Raw genomic sequence first — 15,502 nt, 5'->3', positions numbered from 1 at the left:
TCAAAACTGCAACATTCAGTGTTTTCAAGTCAAAGCATGTATTGTATTCTCCGGTTTGTAAATGGTACCTACTTGCCTAGTTCCTGTGGTAAATGAGTTTGCACTCCCTGCTTTAACGCACGTTAACAAAAAGAATAAAAACAAGTGAACAGCTGCTCTCCTTGCCTTTCCATTCCTAGAAGAGGTGTGGCTTCAACCAGTGGTAGTCCTGGGAACTAGGTGCTGTAATCCTACATCAGAGAATACTTAACAAGTGCAGGGACAAAAAGAGAGAGACTTCTCCACAGGGGGCTGCTCTGCCTTTTATTGGAGCATTTACGGAGCTCTGCCTTTTATGGACACAATGATTAAGATGGCACTACCAGCTTTTAATGGGCTGGAACCAGGGATCCTCAACAACCCACAAAGTAGGAAAAGCCTTGCACAACAAAGAATTGTCCTTCTTCCCACACAACTTTCAAATGACGCTCAAAAAGATGAAAAACTTGTTCTGAGCCTAGAAGCTAACTCTTTTAAATATAACACGAAGTATTCTTGCACGGTTTTAATTAACCATCACTCAATTTTCCAGGAATGCAATTACTACGTAAAGTGAGGAGATCGTACTTTGTTTCATTTGTAACTTTACCAAAAGTTGTTCATCTTTTCAGAAAATCACATTATCAATAGCAATGCTGCCTGTAGTATTTGAGTCACTGTTACAGCACAAATATACCAGCCTGCATTTGTAGTTGTCACATTCTTGGTTTTTCCACATATGGATATAAACAGCAGGCTACTTCGTCGTCTTCCTGTGTAGCCATGCCTGAGCATTCACGGACTAAACTAAATATCTTATTATAAGTTGTTTTCCTTTATTTTCTCCTTTATATTACATTTAGGGTATTACATTTTTTTTCTTAATAATGCATAGGTAGGTTAAAACACCTATGAATTTCACTTGAGGATAGTAAAGGGGAGTTACAAAAACGTGTTATAAAAAAAGGACACAAGATAGATACATGACTTTACTTTCTGTCGCCTACCTGGGGGAAGTAGGGAATAGGGATGAGGGTAAGAGGGTGTCCCTGTAACTAGATATAATTAGAGATGAGAGCAGTACTGGGAGGCACACTTCAAAGATTACAGAAATTCATATCAGCCTTCCCTATTACAGGGAGATAATTCAGTGAAAAGGCTAGTCTGCTAACAACCATGTAAAATGTAAAATTTACTATACAGTCATCAATTGCCAGACGAACCAACCTTGAAATAATCTGGCCCTTCTCACCAGTACTTTCACTTTCCTATGAACTACCAGAGTTGCAGTTAACCTATTAAGGGTAAACACTTTTATAAGTACCAGGCACTATAACTCAAAGCTATACATACAAGCCACTTTACAACACAACAGTCTGTAAAGCACTTTTCCATACCTTATCATTTGATCTCATAAAAACCCTATAGATTATTATACGAATTTTAAAAAGAGAAACCATAGGAACTAAAACGGAATTAGACAGGAATTCAGGGCTCCTGCCAAATCCAGTGCTCTTTCTATTCAAGTATGTTGCCCCACAAAAAGATCTTTTTGATATAGTTTTTATTTATGCTTTACATTTACAAGGGTGACAGAGTATATCAATTTACTTATCCTGTAATACTATCTCCAATTGCGTTTCAACATCAAATTTAAACTACACTAATTTCCTAGTTTCATAAAAACCATGAGTTATTTTTAACACTTCTTAAAATTGCCTTAGGGCTGGCCCAGTGGCGCAGCAGTTAAGTTCACACATTCCACTGTGGTGGCCCGGGGTTCGCCAGTTTGGATCCTGGGCATGGACATGGCACCATTTGGCAAACCATGCTGTGGCAAGTGTCCCACATATAAAGTAGAGGAAGATGGGCATGGATGTTAGCTCAGGACCAGTCTTCCTCAGCAAAAAGAGAAGGATTGGCAGCAGATGTTAGCTCAGGGCTAATCTTCCTCAAAAGAAAATAAAAAAATTAAAAAAATTAAAAACTGCCTTAAATATATTTCAAATAAATATGTAAAAGTATAGTTATGATTATGCTTTATGTTACTTAATATCATTCACCCTGGAACTATTACATTGTTCAATTCTTGTTATTCTTATAGCCACCCCGCCCCGGGCCCACAAAGGACAAAAGGGAGATCTCTTACATAGAATTACTGATATACAGTGACACAACTCTAGTCAAAAGGCCTGATAATAAAGCTCATGAAACCATGATTTTTCTTAGTGTTGAAATTTAACTGTAAAGAAATCACATCCCTAGTCTGCAGAGCTAACATTCACTTTCTCTGACTCTCTAAATCAGGCGGTTACAATTCAGCAAGTGAAAATTATTCTGAACTCAATAGGTGGAAAAGGGTGTGGTCAGTCACATCTTCATTCATACCTTTTTCTTCTTCCAAGCCAACATCGCAAATATATTCCAAGGCCCCAAGCAAAAATCTGAAAAAGGACAATCCTCGAACCAACAGCCCCAGAAACATCTTTATCATATACCCTCAGGCAATAGTGCCCTAAATTTTAAAATATTTTAGGTAAGGAGAGAAGAGAGAAATTACTAAAAAAACAGCCTGAGGCCCTCTGCTCACATCCTTCCTGAAAATAGCTTTAATTTTCAGAGAATAAAAGAAAAACTCTGTCAAATATAAAGTATCAGAATTGAAGAAAACATATATAGAAATGCGATGTAATCAGAATAAAACAATATTACCCTAAACTATACTTTTTCATAAAAAATTTACAATGTAACATGATTTTGCTCATATTAAATCTACTTTAAAAAGATTTCTTTTAATACACAAAAACTCACCAAATTTCAAGACTCTTTGTCGTTTAAGTTCTAAATGCAAGGCCAAAATAGCAAAAAGGACATTCTTCTTTTTTTAGGGTTGCCAGATTTATCAAACAAAAATTCTCCATTGTTTATCTGAAATTCAAATATAACTGGGCGTCCCGCATTTTATCTGGCAAACCTACACTCTTTGAACTAATTAAAGTGAGCTGGCATCTCTACCAAAGTATGACAGCACTAGCTCCCACTCACACACACACAAAATCCTATCACAGCACACATTTGACTGATGAAGTTAAGAGTTAGCCTGGAAGTGCTGTTTTCCTGACGATAAGCCCTTCTTAATAGCTGACATTTACCATATAAAAGAAAAAGGCTTATTTCTAAGAGCCAAAGGTTAAACTTTTACTAGGTTCCATCCACTCTAGTGAATGAACCCTTATGAAGCTTGTGCTTCTGTGTGTTAAACACAGACTGGAAAAATTTCAGTGCTTTTGATAACTAAACAAAATTTCATAGGGTTTTTGATAACTAAACAAAAAGAAGTTGCCTGTGAAAGTTATAACAAACATAATCCTGTTTTAAGTACTATAGGCAGATCCTAAAAGTTACTTTTATGAATTTCAAAGTTAATCCACCATTTTTCTTGAATTCATAATCACAGAACTTTAGAGTTGGAAACAAACTAATTTCTGGACCCTTAAAAATTTCTGGAAAGCCCATTTCATTTCATATTCATTTCCATAAAGGTTTTTTCTCCTATTGAGCTCCAAAGTAAGTACTAGATATTAACAGAAAGAGATCCTCCCTTTTGTTTTATGTGGTCCCTCTCAACCAGCTCTTTGGGGGTTTTTTGCTATTGTTGTTTTGGGGGTTTTTTTGAGGAAGACTAGCCCTGAGCTAACACCTGCTGCAAATCCTCCTCTTTTGCTGAGGAAGACTGGCCCTGAGCTAACATACGTGCCCATCTTCCTTTACTTTATATGTGGGACACCTGCCATAGCATGGCTTGCCATGCCCGCACCCGGGATCCGAACCGGCGAACCCAGGGCCCCCGAAGCAGAATGTGCGCACTTAACTGCTGTGCCACCAGGCCAGCCCCTCAACCAGCTCTTTGACCTACTTATAATAGCTCTGACAAGGAGTCAGTGCAAATAACTCTATTCTTCTGCTAGTTTCATTAAAATCAACTTCATAATACCAAACCTATGCTCTTCTTCCCTGTGCTCTAGGCCACTGCTCTTTGATACAGCCCATCCATCTTTGGAGACTGCCTAATTCCCTTACTTCATTTACACTGCTACCTTGAAGGTATTAATAGATAATCACATCCCCCTAGTGTTCCCTTTTCCTAAATTTAGCTCCTTCAGGCTTTTCTCCTCAGTCTTATGCTACCATCGATGTAGAATTATTTGCGTCTTCTCCTAAATGTGGTTGGAAAGTGTTAATAATTATTTGGAGTTCAATCCTAGTACGAAAACAGTAACACTGTTAGCAGTACCATAATTTTGATATGTGATCACTATGTTATTTGTCTAGGGTAATTCAATGACAGTTCATCGCAAGTTATTTGAAACCTCTTTACAGTTACTCTTTTCCAGGTAGCAGTTTCCTGGTTTGCATTAAGCCCATTTATTTCATCTTCCTTGGTGAATGATTTGAGATTCAGCATTAACAAATATAATTTCAATGCTGGAGCAGCTATGTTATTTTTTTCCAGTTGCTCTACAATTGCTCCAACCTGCTAAATTTGTATAATCAAAAAATCCTAAGTTAAATTTAACATATTCCTTCAATCTATCTATGGATTGAAAAGTATTTCACATAGCTGCCAACACAGGACAGGGACATCTTGTTGCCTTTTTTGCCCTCCAAGGAGGAATGTCTAAATATGAGAAAATAATCTTGCTACTCTAGGATTTTGAACATGAAAGGCAAATGATTCTTCAGTGATGGTTCTGCTTTCCCTCTCCCTCCCTTCCCTTGGCCAGTGTTCAAGTCATGTGTACTCACCAGAAATGTGCCTCACACAACAGCATCAGAGTAAGCATTCAGCTCGGAATAAATAGCAGCGCTCCTAGCCCTGTACTCAACCAATAACTCAAAGGCAGGCACTAAGGAATAAGGAACATAAGCTCTAATCTAAAAGAAAGGACAACTAAACATACTGGGAAACCTGTGCTTTGATTATGACATTCAAATTACTGAAGCTTCTCCCTTTTCCCAAGTTCAAATAGAAAAAAACCCCCAATATTATACAAGTAATGTCTACTGCATTAATTCAACAATGCCATATTTTCTTTACTAATAACGACTAGTAACAGTTCATGTTGATATTACTGATAAATGCCTCATGAAAGTCCTTATTGTGTTTACAAAAATCATCAGATTGTTCCAGACTACATGGCATATTAAAAATAAAACAAACTAAAAACAAAATAACTCCATACTTGAAAATGCTCTGTTTTTCAAACATGAGTCTCATGGCCCTTTAATGAATTATGAAATCAATTCAGAAGGTCACAACAGCTTTCCTTAAATATGTTACAGGGTAAGGACAAGTATTGTTTCACAAAACATTACATATTTCCACATATACTCAGTTACAAGAAAAATCTATTCCTCTATCTGGTTACAAACAAAAGTTTGAAAGCCTTTTTCTAAAGAGCTTTTATATTTTTAAAGTCATTTCAACATGATTACATCTGAACCAAATTACTCCTATTTTACTAATGTAAACTAATCCTTACTAACTACATTTTAGCACCTAGAAAATTTTAATTTGTAATGTTAATTTTTCAGTTATTTTTAAAATAATAAGCAGCAAGGATGTAGCTAGTAACTGTTGAAATTACATAATTACATGTAAGTTTATCACATTACTCACTCTATTTTTTACATTTGTAATTCTAACAAAAATGTAAAAGAAATAAAAAACAAGAAAATGGACCTACCTAACCGATACAAAGGATATAATGAAAAAATCTGTAAACGGAGACTTTTGACACATTGTTTCTAAGGAATATCAATCTAGGAACTTAGATTTAATTCAGGTAACATTTGGGCTGCCTTATCCAACTATAATAGACAGGTGTAGAGATCCTAAAAAAATACATAAGGGACAGGAGAAACTAAGTCAAATAAAAAACAAACCTCCTCAAAGGATTACATAAAAATACAATCAGTTAAGTGTGATTCACTCTCTCTTCATTGCCTCTTCAATTGTCAACTACTTTTTAACCAACAGAGAGAACACAAAATATCTACCTACCTGGCAGTGATTTTCATTTCTTAATTGTTTAATTCACACTGGCAATTTTCCCAGCAAGTTTAATATGAGATCTCTGTAACAGACATAAGTCTGCCTTCCTTGAAGAACTACAGTGCTGTCTGAAACAGGTTTACAGGCAGTTGGATTTTAAACAGTACACGCCTCAAAGTCATTTTCTTTATCTCCACAAAGAAAGTTTCTAAAAACTTATTAAAACAGGAAGTATTCTCTCTCTAGGCCCCTTACCCATTAGAGGCAGTACCTAAATGTAAGGTCAATAGAATTGTGTAATTTTGGAACTGGAAGGGAATTTAGACATCACCTAGTCCAGTGGTTTTCAAACACTATCATCAGGAAGAAAAGAAGAATCAATGGCATAACAATTAATATATCCAAGCACACTCTACTTTCTTTTTAAACGTCATCTTCCTGCATATGGAACATTTTGCCTTGTTAGTATTCTATCAGAAAAGGACTTGACATTTTGTCTTGTAATATATATTTAATCACCTTTAGAATATGAGTATACATTTGGATATGATTAAAACTACTGGTATAATTCAGAACTTAATGTTTTCTAATAATAGAACCTTACATAACATATAGAACCCTGACACTTTCAGAGTGATTTTACATCTTCTCATTTATATTTCATTGTCTAGTCAATTTGAAGCACTACTTGAGTGTAACAATGACAGAAACCAAGATAAAACAAAGGGAAGTGAAACATAACTAAATTGATATACTTCTATAAAATACCATAAAGCATACCATAAGATTCCAGTAATTAAGATTATTTGAAAAGAAAGCAAGTCTTAAAACATTCCATAATTGTCTTCAGAAATGCAAAAGAATACCATTCAGTACTTTCAGTACAAGGAACTTAGCATAAGATGTTTCCATCAAAACTGACCACCATCTGCTTTAATGAAGAGATAAGACTGGGTTTTTTTAATTTGAAACACAACAAAAACAACAAACAAAAATTCAGTAAGTCAGGAACATTAAATGTCTCCCACTAACCTACTGTATGCAAATAAATGTAGATACTTAGGAAATTCTTTAAATATTTAGTAAACCCCATTCCCACAAAGATAAACCAATTAAAAGTTCAAGCAATCAGGCAAAAATGACATCAAGTTAATTAGGTTTGATTAATAAATGTATATCTTTGTATATACACAAAAGCAAACCAAAATAAAGTTAGGCCTACTTTCAATTTTAGATAACACAGTAAGTTGGAATTAGGTGCAAATCTTGACTCCCTCTTCTGATTGAATAAACTCTTGAAAAACAAATACATTTTACTTGTGTATTCAATTTTTTAAATTTAGACACCAATACCACTGGAATAATGTTTTTACATAGGATCCACAGTATTTACTTTAAATTCAGTGAGAAATTTATTTATATATTAAGCCTATAAAATGTAACAGTTTATAATCAACTAATTTTACTGGAGAGGTTTACCACCTTTCCAAAGCTAATCTTTATCAACTAAAATTAGGAATTCTGGAAAAAACCCACAAAAATCTCACAAACAAGTTTAAAATGCATCATCTAAGCTGCTTAAAATTAAACTCCATATCATCAATGGCATTTTTAAAAATTCATTTAAACTGAAAGGCAAGCCAATTGTTCACAGGAGGTGATTTTGCGCCATTATTTTAATTTTGATGTGTTAATGTACTTTAGAGGTCCCTGGTCCATTTATTCTTTCTGACAGATTCTCTTTTGCCAGATGCTCCTCAAACGAAGATTCATTCCTCATCCTTGCATCCTGCTTTTCTCCCTGTACTACTGCGGCCTTTCTTCTGTTTTTCCCTTTCTCTTACAGTTTCATTCTCTACTTCTGATCCTGTCCAGATTGTGCTCTCACTGTAAATGATAAATTGAACAGAATGCATCAGAAAGTTTTTCACAGAATGCAATTCTTGCAAAACTTCTTTGTATAATTTCAAACTTCTACTGAACACCTCCTATAATATCATCCAACACCGCCGCTCATTGCTTTTCCACATACTTCATTTGTATAGATATTAGCACTTTACCTCCTTCCCAAATTGTCTTATAAAAAAACCTTTACATGGATCCAGCAAAGTTTCAGATGTTACATATGAAACATCTTACTTTGAAAAAGTACCTCAAACTAAATAAATGAAAAACAATGTCCAAATTGACAGAGCACTTTGCTAGTCATATCTGGTCATCTTTATGGGCCCAGTTAAATAATTATTTTTATTTAAAAAATTAAAGACAACACAATAACATTTTGCCTTTTACTAATGTCTAAAGGTATACTCCACAAGAGAAAATGTTTCACATCAAAATTTTGTGGGGTTTTTTTTTTAAAGATTGGCACCTGAGCTAACAACTGTTGCCAATCTTCTTTTTTTTTTTCCTGCTCTTTCTCCCCAAACCCCCCAGTACATAGTTGTATATTTCAGTTGTGGGTCCTTCTAGTTGTGGCACATGGGACGCCGCCTCAGCATGGCCTGATGAGCAGTGCCATGTCCGCGCCCAGGATCTGAACTAGCAAAACCCTGGGCTGCCACAGCGGAGTATGCGAACTTAACCACTTGACCATGGGGCCGGCCCCTCACAATTATCTTAACGAGAAAAATAAAGGGATTCCTTCAAGACAAAATAGTCTAATTTCTCATGTCTGTATAACTCACACAAAGTGAAACCTGTAATAAATTTCAGTCTTAATTTACGGCAAATGTTTGGATTGTGGAGCACATTTATATTTAAGGGTTTTTATTTTCTTTTTTGTTTTAAACCTTGGTATATTAACAGGTTAAGCTCTATTATGTCTGGCAACACAAAAACTGCATCTGCATCCCTTTCTAATTTGGATCCAGTAACCTTGAAAACCAAAGACTAAGAGCCCAGAAACAGGTCCTGATGTAGTGACATGGCCTTTCCTCCCCAGACCCCTGACCAATTGCTCATGCCTGGGTACTCTATTATATCAGCAGTGACAATTCTGTCAGTTGCCTGAGAAACTGGAGGCTTATGCTCTCCTTAGGAAATGCTTTATTCCAAGGCAAACTATTTCTTCTGGTCATTTGAAATCATATTTGGATTAATTATGTTAAGATCTGTTGCTTGACATTTGGCATGTCATTTGTGCCAGGGCTGCCATAGATAACATCTGTCTTCTGTTGCTCATTTCAGTTCACCCAAAGAAGAGATGCACAATCAATGGCAAATACACGTCTAAAAACATACTCAGGGAGAGAAAACTGCCCAACCACTGAAGCAAACAGCACTTGACAGAAAAGAAAAAGATTCATGAATCATCTAATACAAATACTGTCATTGTTACAAAGCACAATGTTCACAACTATCTAGTATCACCCAAGCAAAACAGTTTCTTAAAATATAGCTTGTTAATAACAAAATTCATTAGACTCCTTATTTTCTCCTACTAAACAGTGTTAATTATCCAATTTTATATTTTCAGAATGAATGTATCACATTTTTACACTTCACTCCACATTCATTCATTAGCTAACATCTCCAACACTCCTACTATGTGCCAGGCACTAGACTCTATTTTTCTTATTCACAACAATGGGACTCAATGAAAAGGTGATACCTAGCCCATATGAAAAGACAGTTCACTGAAAGCAAAAGAAAGTCATGAAATCTCCCAGACAATGAAATGGAAATATGAACTTCCTCGCTAGAATTCACAATTGCACAGGCAGTGCAGCAGGTCACTTTTCTTAAAAAGTTACATAAGCAAAAGCACAAATCTCTCTGTTCGGGGCCTTAAAATGGCCTACTTCACTTTACTCAAGATGACAGTAAGCAGCAGTAACAATTAAAAGTGTGATATACTCATGAAGAAAAACAAGTAATTAATAATGCTACTTTTTAAAGGATAATAGTAATAGCTAACTGACTATAGTGAGCAAACATTTAGTACATATAGTACTGTTATGCCACATATAGTAATGTAGCATATGTTAGCATACATATGTTACATACGGTAACAAGTATTACATATAGTAAAAATTTACTCTCTACTGAGACTCAGTATACGCCAGGGAGAAATCTAAGTGCTTTACGGACATTATCTCATTTAATCCTCATATCATCCCTAAGGGATTGGCATTATTATAAACCCCATTTTACAGAGGATAAAACTGAGACTTGGAAGTATTAAGCACTTTACTCAAGGTCACTTAGCTACAGAGAGCTGGGACTCAACCTCAGGTCTATCAGGATCCAAGGTCTGTGCTCTTGATCACCACATAACACTGCTTGGTTCGCACTCATTCAATTTCAGTTTTATTCTAATGCTTTTGAATGTCGTATCGGGAAGGTTACTTTTTAGGACAAGTTTCTTCCTTTAAAATGAACTACATTTTTCTTAATACATACAAAAATCAACACCTAAATAAGGATTTTACTTGAACATGTGGTCCTACAAGTCTAAATATTTGGATAGGAAACAAAATCTATCTAAATGAAAGCCTTGAATTTCTATGGTAATGGGTCACAAGTGGAAGACACCCTGAGGGTCATCTAGTCCAAATTCATTTCAGGAATAATGAAACAGGGACCTTTTGTAAAACATCAATACTCAATCTAAACTACCACATACCCAATCCAGAAACACTTAGGTTTGAGTTGTTTGGGTTTTTTTAAGTCATCATTTTACATAGGTAATTTAACATTTCAACATCATACAGAGCATGATATCCATTTCTGAAGATCTGTAAGAAAATACAAACTCCATGACATGAAATCATTATTGTAGGGCTATCACCACTTGAAAGCTTGAGTTTTATCATAAGGTATGTTATAGAAAACTATAAAATGGCATCCTTACTTATATGGACTCAAACTCAAAAAATAGCCATTTCTTCCTTGAATTAAATTTACTTTCATTTGGGTCAACTGCAAGCTCAGCTTCACTTCATCAATCACGTCATGTGACTACATTCAAGCTCATTTCAAGGAAAAGTCTGCTCTAAGCTGTATTGAGAACACACATCACTGAGAACAGCCAGATGAGTCCTTGTAGACCTATCTGAAAACCTTGTTTTAGTTGCTAAGAAGCTATAATTTCACCGTATTATAAATCATTGAAAGAAACTATGCCAGTACAGATTAAATATGTTAAGAATCTCTCACCTATTGTGCCAAATGAAACCATCCTATTTCCACAAATCAAATAGCTGAAATTAGTATTAGGCTTCTTGAAGTCATATTGTTAACACAGACTAAAAACTGATAAGACAAATCAGACTAACTACCCTGCCTTCCACAGTGGCCTCATGCTTTGGAGAAAAACAGGAAAAATACCCAAAATATTTTGCATATTCAATCCTAGAAACAAATAAATGTTTCCTTCCTGACCCCTGCAATGATAACTGAAGGCTATGAACCATATATAAGATTTGATTAGTACAATTTGGTACAACAAACACTTATATTTAACCAATGATGCTCTTTTAATCATTTATTGATATATTTTCACCATAAACTTCAGCATTTTAAGCCCAGATTCTCCTTAAAATGCTTAATTCTATTGGCTCTATCATCGATGTTTTACAAACTGAAAGTCATTTAAATTTCAGCTATTCCAAGAAAAATTTTAAATTGTTCTAGCATTAACAACAAAGAATCACTGAAGGATTAGCAAGAATAATTTATAGTCCACTGTCCAGTACTGACCTCATAAATTCCTTCCTATAAAAATGTTTTCTAAACCTCTTAAAGGCTGTTTCCACAAGAGCAGAAACTGGTTCACAGTACTCCTGGTTTCACCCACGAAAGATCAATTCAGCAGCTGAACTATAACACAAGCCTTCAACAATCAGAATCTTTTTTTGTCGAGGTCCCCCACCACCATTTCTCCATCTTCTCTAAACAGCTTCAGTTCAAAACTCAATTCTCTCGTTTCCACTGTACCCTGCACACATCTCAGGGACTACTTTTATGTTTCTCAGAAATAACGTCTCTTGTGTCTTGAAACTTTTAGAGCTTAACAACCTACTTCCTCCATCTCCGTCTTTCCAGTCACTGCCCTCAATTCCACCAGTGCAGTTCCAGCTATATGGCCCTGCCTTCCCAAAGGCCCAACCAATATCACGGAGCACTTGCCACAACTCAGTTCCTCCCTTCTCTAATATATCCTCCACACTGCAAACCAACATTACACCCCCGGCTTCCTGCATTTTACTCCCTTCCCTTATTCTGTCTTCCTGCACCCCCATCTCTACACCCGGGCACCCTTATTTCTCTAACAAATATCCCTCCACCTCAGTTTCAACCCTTTCTCCCCAACCTCTGCTCGTTCTTCCTCTCCTTATTTAGAAACTCCTTTTTGCTCTCCCAACCACTACCCCAGAATGCCCAACACTCCACCCTCCTTAGTAAACCCAGCCCTCTTCCCCCATCTCGTTTAGAGCCGCTGCTGCTGCTCCCTCCAGATCCCCTACTGCAGTCAACCCACTACCTCCGCTTTCCACCCACCTTCCCTCCACTTCCATATCCAAGGCTCCCGGATCCTTTACCCCCTTCTTAGGGCTCTAGTACTCAGAATTCTTCAGAACTTCCTTCCCCGCAACGTCTCTCTTATTTTTTAAGGATGTCACCGGTCTCACGGGGCCCCAGTAGAATCCGAGACGACCCCAGCGCCCGGGCCCCCGTTCTCTCGGGGAGCCCGACTAACACCACTCCCCGCCGCCTCCAACACAGACGCCTGTCTTCTGCCGCCTTCTTTAAGAGCTGCGCCCCCTCCCCATCCGCCCCCGCTACTCCAGCTCCTCGCGCCGGCTTCCTCGGTGTCCCCTCCCCGACTCGGAACGACCGGCCCACGGCGCGGAGCCTCTCAGTCCGCAACCCCTCAGGCTCTCGTCGGACGCCCCCACCTCCGGCTCAGGCGCCTCCGGTTCTCGCACCCGCGCCTCTCCCAACTCCCGACCGGCATCTCCTCCTCTCGGTCCGCAGCCGCTCACACTCCTGACCGGCCCCCTTCCCCGGCTCCGGCACCTCCTCGGCCCCGGACGGCGCCCCCGGCCGCCGGCGTCCCTCGGCCCCCGCCCGGCCCGCCCCCGGCGCCCTGCTTACCGTTCTGAGCGGCGCCTGGCCCTGGGAGGAGGGAGCCCGAGACCAGCAACAGCGAGAGGGCCAGGGCGCTAGGGAGCGACGAGCCCGACATCCTCCCTGCAGAAGACCGAACAGCGAATGGGCCGGGGCCGGAGCCGGGGCCGGGGGAGGGAGGGGAGGGAGGGAGGGGGTGGGCGAGCGCGCGAGGGAGGCAGCGAGGGAGGCAACGGCTGCTAGGCTCCGTCCTTCCCCGTCCTCCTCCTACCGCCGCAGCGCCCAAGCCTCGCGAGACCTTCCCTCCGGGCCGGGGGCGGCTGAGGAGCGACGGCGGCAAGGCTCGCGAGAAGAGGCGGCCTCGACGGTTGCTCCAGCCTCTCGGACTCCGAGTCCCCGCCCCTGCAGAGGCTGATTGGCCTAGAGCAAGGTCGGTCACGTGCCAAGGGCGCTTCTGGCCACGTGACGGGGTAAGGCGGGGCTCCTCCCGCTCTCTTGGCCCTGGGGGACGGAGAAGTCTGCGTTCAGCTTATCCCTCTGAAACGGGAGCGCCCATAAATAAGAGGAAGTTTTGGAAACATAATGTGTTTCCTCCACCCATCCTGCCTCTCATTTGTTGGCGTTCTTGGCTGCGGAATGTGATGCAGCACCTCCTCTTTTACGCCTTCCTCTCATTGTCCCCTATCAAAATCCTGCTATTTCTTTCTTCTGGACTTTGACCTTAGACCACCCCGCCCCCCGCCCCCCACTGGCATCTGGCTCCAACCTCCCTATTTCACCTCCTGCTTTAACCTCCCAGGCTAAGTGATACACTCCCTGTGGCTGATGTTACCTTGTGCTTTCCAGCCTCACATCTGCTCTCTCTGCCTGAAATGTCCTCCTTTAACTCGCCCTTCTATTTTCCCTTCCCCCATTTTGGCCTTATTTTAGCTTGATAGAATCTCAGGGCCTGAAAAGTTCGACTAGCCTAATTGCTAGTTAGACAATTTAGTTAGTAAATTCTACAAAAAAGTCATCATGTATTAACTTATTTCTGAAGAATCTTCAGAAGCATTTTCATGCAGCGAACTTTTGAGTACTGCTGGATACTAACTAGGTTGTCACATTGCTGTGAAACCCAGATGAAAAAATGTCCCCACTCTTAGGAAGATTACAACCTAGTCTATCAGAGGAGCGAGGAAGAAGGTGACTGACTGCATAGCAAAACAACCTGTAGGAAAGGAGCCAACAAAGCACTCTGGCAATGTGGTCATTACTGTTGGCATAGGAAGTTTGGGAAATGCTTTTTTTTTTTTTTAAGATTTTATTTTATCCTTTTTCTCCCCAAAGCCCCTCAGTACATAGTTGTATATTCTTCGTTGTGGGTCCTTCTAGTTGTGGCATGTGGAACACCGCCTCACCGTGGTTCAATGAGCAGTGCCATGTCCGCGCCCAGGATTCGAACCAATGAAACACTGGGCTGCCTGCAGCGGAGTGCGTGAACTTAACCGCTCGGCCACGGAGCCAGTCCCTGGGAAATGCTTTTTTTAAGGGTATTTTCTGTACTACCCTCAGCACTGTCAATCCTCCATTGGCAGAGGAGTTTCTGTGGCTTAGCTCATTCCTGACTCAGAGCAGACATCCTGAGGAGTGTCTGTGGAGTGAAACTGAGAAGAGCCAAGTAAACAGTCTTTATGACCTGACTCAGTTCAAAGAGAGAGCTTGGAGAACCTGGAGGAAGGAGCATTCACCACAACCCTCACACTCTCAAGCTTTCAGCATGAACTGGACAGCTGGTGGCCCCAGTCTGAGCTTTCTAGCAAGCACCGGTAACACTGGGACTACAACTATGGAATGTTGTTGATTGAAATGAAAACTATATCCTTCATGACCTCAGGTGTGTGAGTGACAAAAAGGTTGGCATGTATCTTTGGACGAAGGGCATTCTGCACACAGCTCTGTATGGAAGGCTACAGGGCTGCCTGTGGTGGGACCAAGATTTTCAGCTGATGGAAGCTTTGGTGGGATGCAACCATTTTGCCTCATCATAACCATAACCAACATCCCTCTTTGATCCTTATGACAAGGGATCCTTACAAAATGATTATGCTAATTTTGTGGGTAGGGAAACTGAGGCTAAAAGAGGTGTTACCTGCCCAGGGTCTGAGTGCTTGTGGAAATCATTAATAGCAAACAGTCTGGTTTGCCTCCTTCTAGGCTCATGGCAGGAGTGTATTTCCTTGCCCCCTTGAAGTTGGGAGTGGTATGTGATTTGCTTTGGCCAGTGACATGTGAGAAGTGATATGCATCATTTTCAAGCAGAAGCATTTCATTCAGTTACAGACACTGTAGCAATCTCTTTTGCCCTTGTGGTGA

General features: G+C 39.5%; 1 protein-coding gene across 2 annotated transcripts in view; it reads right to left on the bottom strand.

Moving 5' to 3' along the window:
* The window catches only part of LOC124233067 (neuroplastin), a 65,335-nt gene extending 51,910 nt beyond the window's left edge, over positions 1 to 13,425 (bottom strand). Inside the window, exon 1 of one of the 2 annotated variants that reach the window (XM_046650135.1) lies at positions 13,175 to 13,425. In XM_046650135.1, the coding sequence (XP_046506091.1) occupies positions 13,175 to 13,265 (91 nt within the window). In that variant the 5' untranslated portion in view covers positions 13,266 to 13,425. The remainder of the gene's footprint in view (positions 1 to 13,174) is intronic. The other variant, XM_046650134.1, reaches the window with a different exon arrangement.
* Between the last annotated feature and the right edge of the window lie 2,077 nt (positions 13,426 to 15,502).

Source organism: Equus quagga, unplaced genomic scaffold (genome assembly GCF_021613505.1).
Source record: "Equus quagga isolate Etosha38 unplaced genomic scaffold, UCLA_HA_Equagga_1.0 153_RagTag, whole genome shotgun sequence".
NCBI lineage: Eukaryota > Metazoa > Chordata > Mammalia > Perissodactyla > Equidae > Equus > Equus quagga.
Note: the sequence above shows the minus strand (reverse complement) of the source record. Positions and strands in the feature narration are given on the sequence as shown.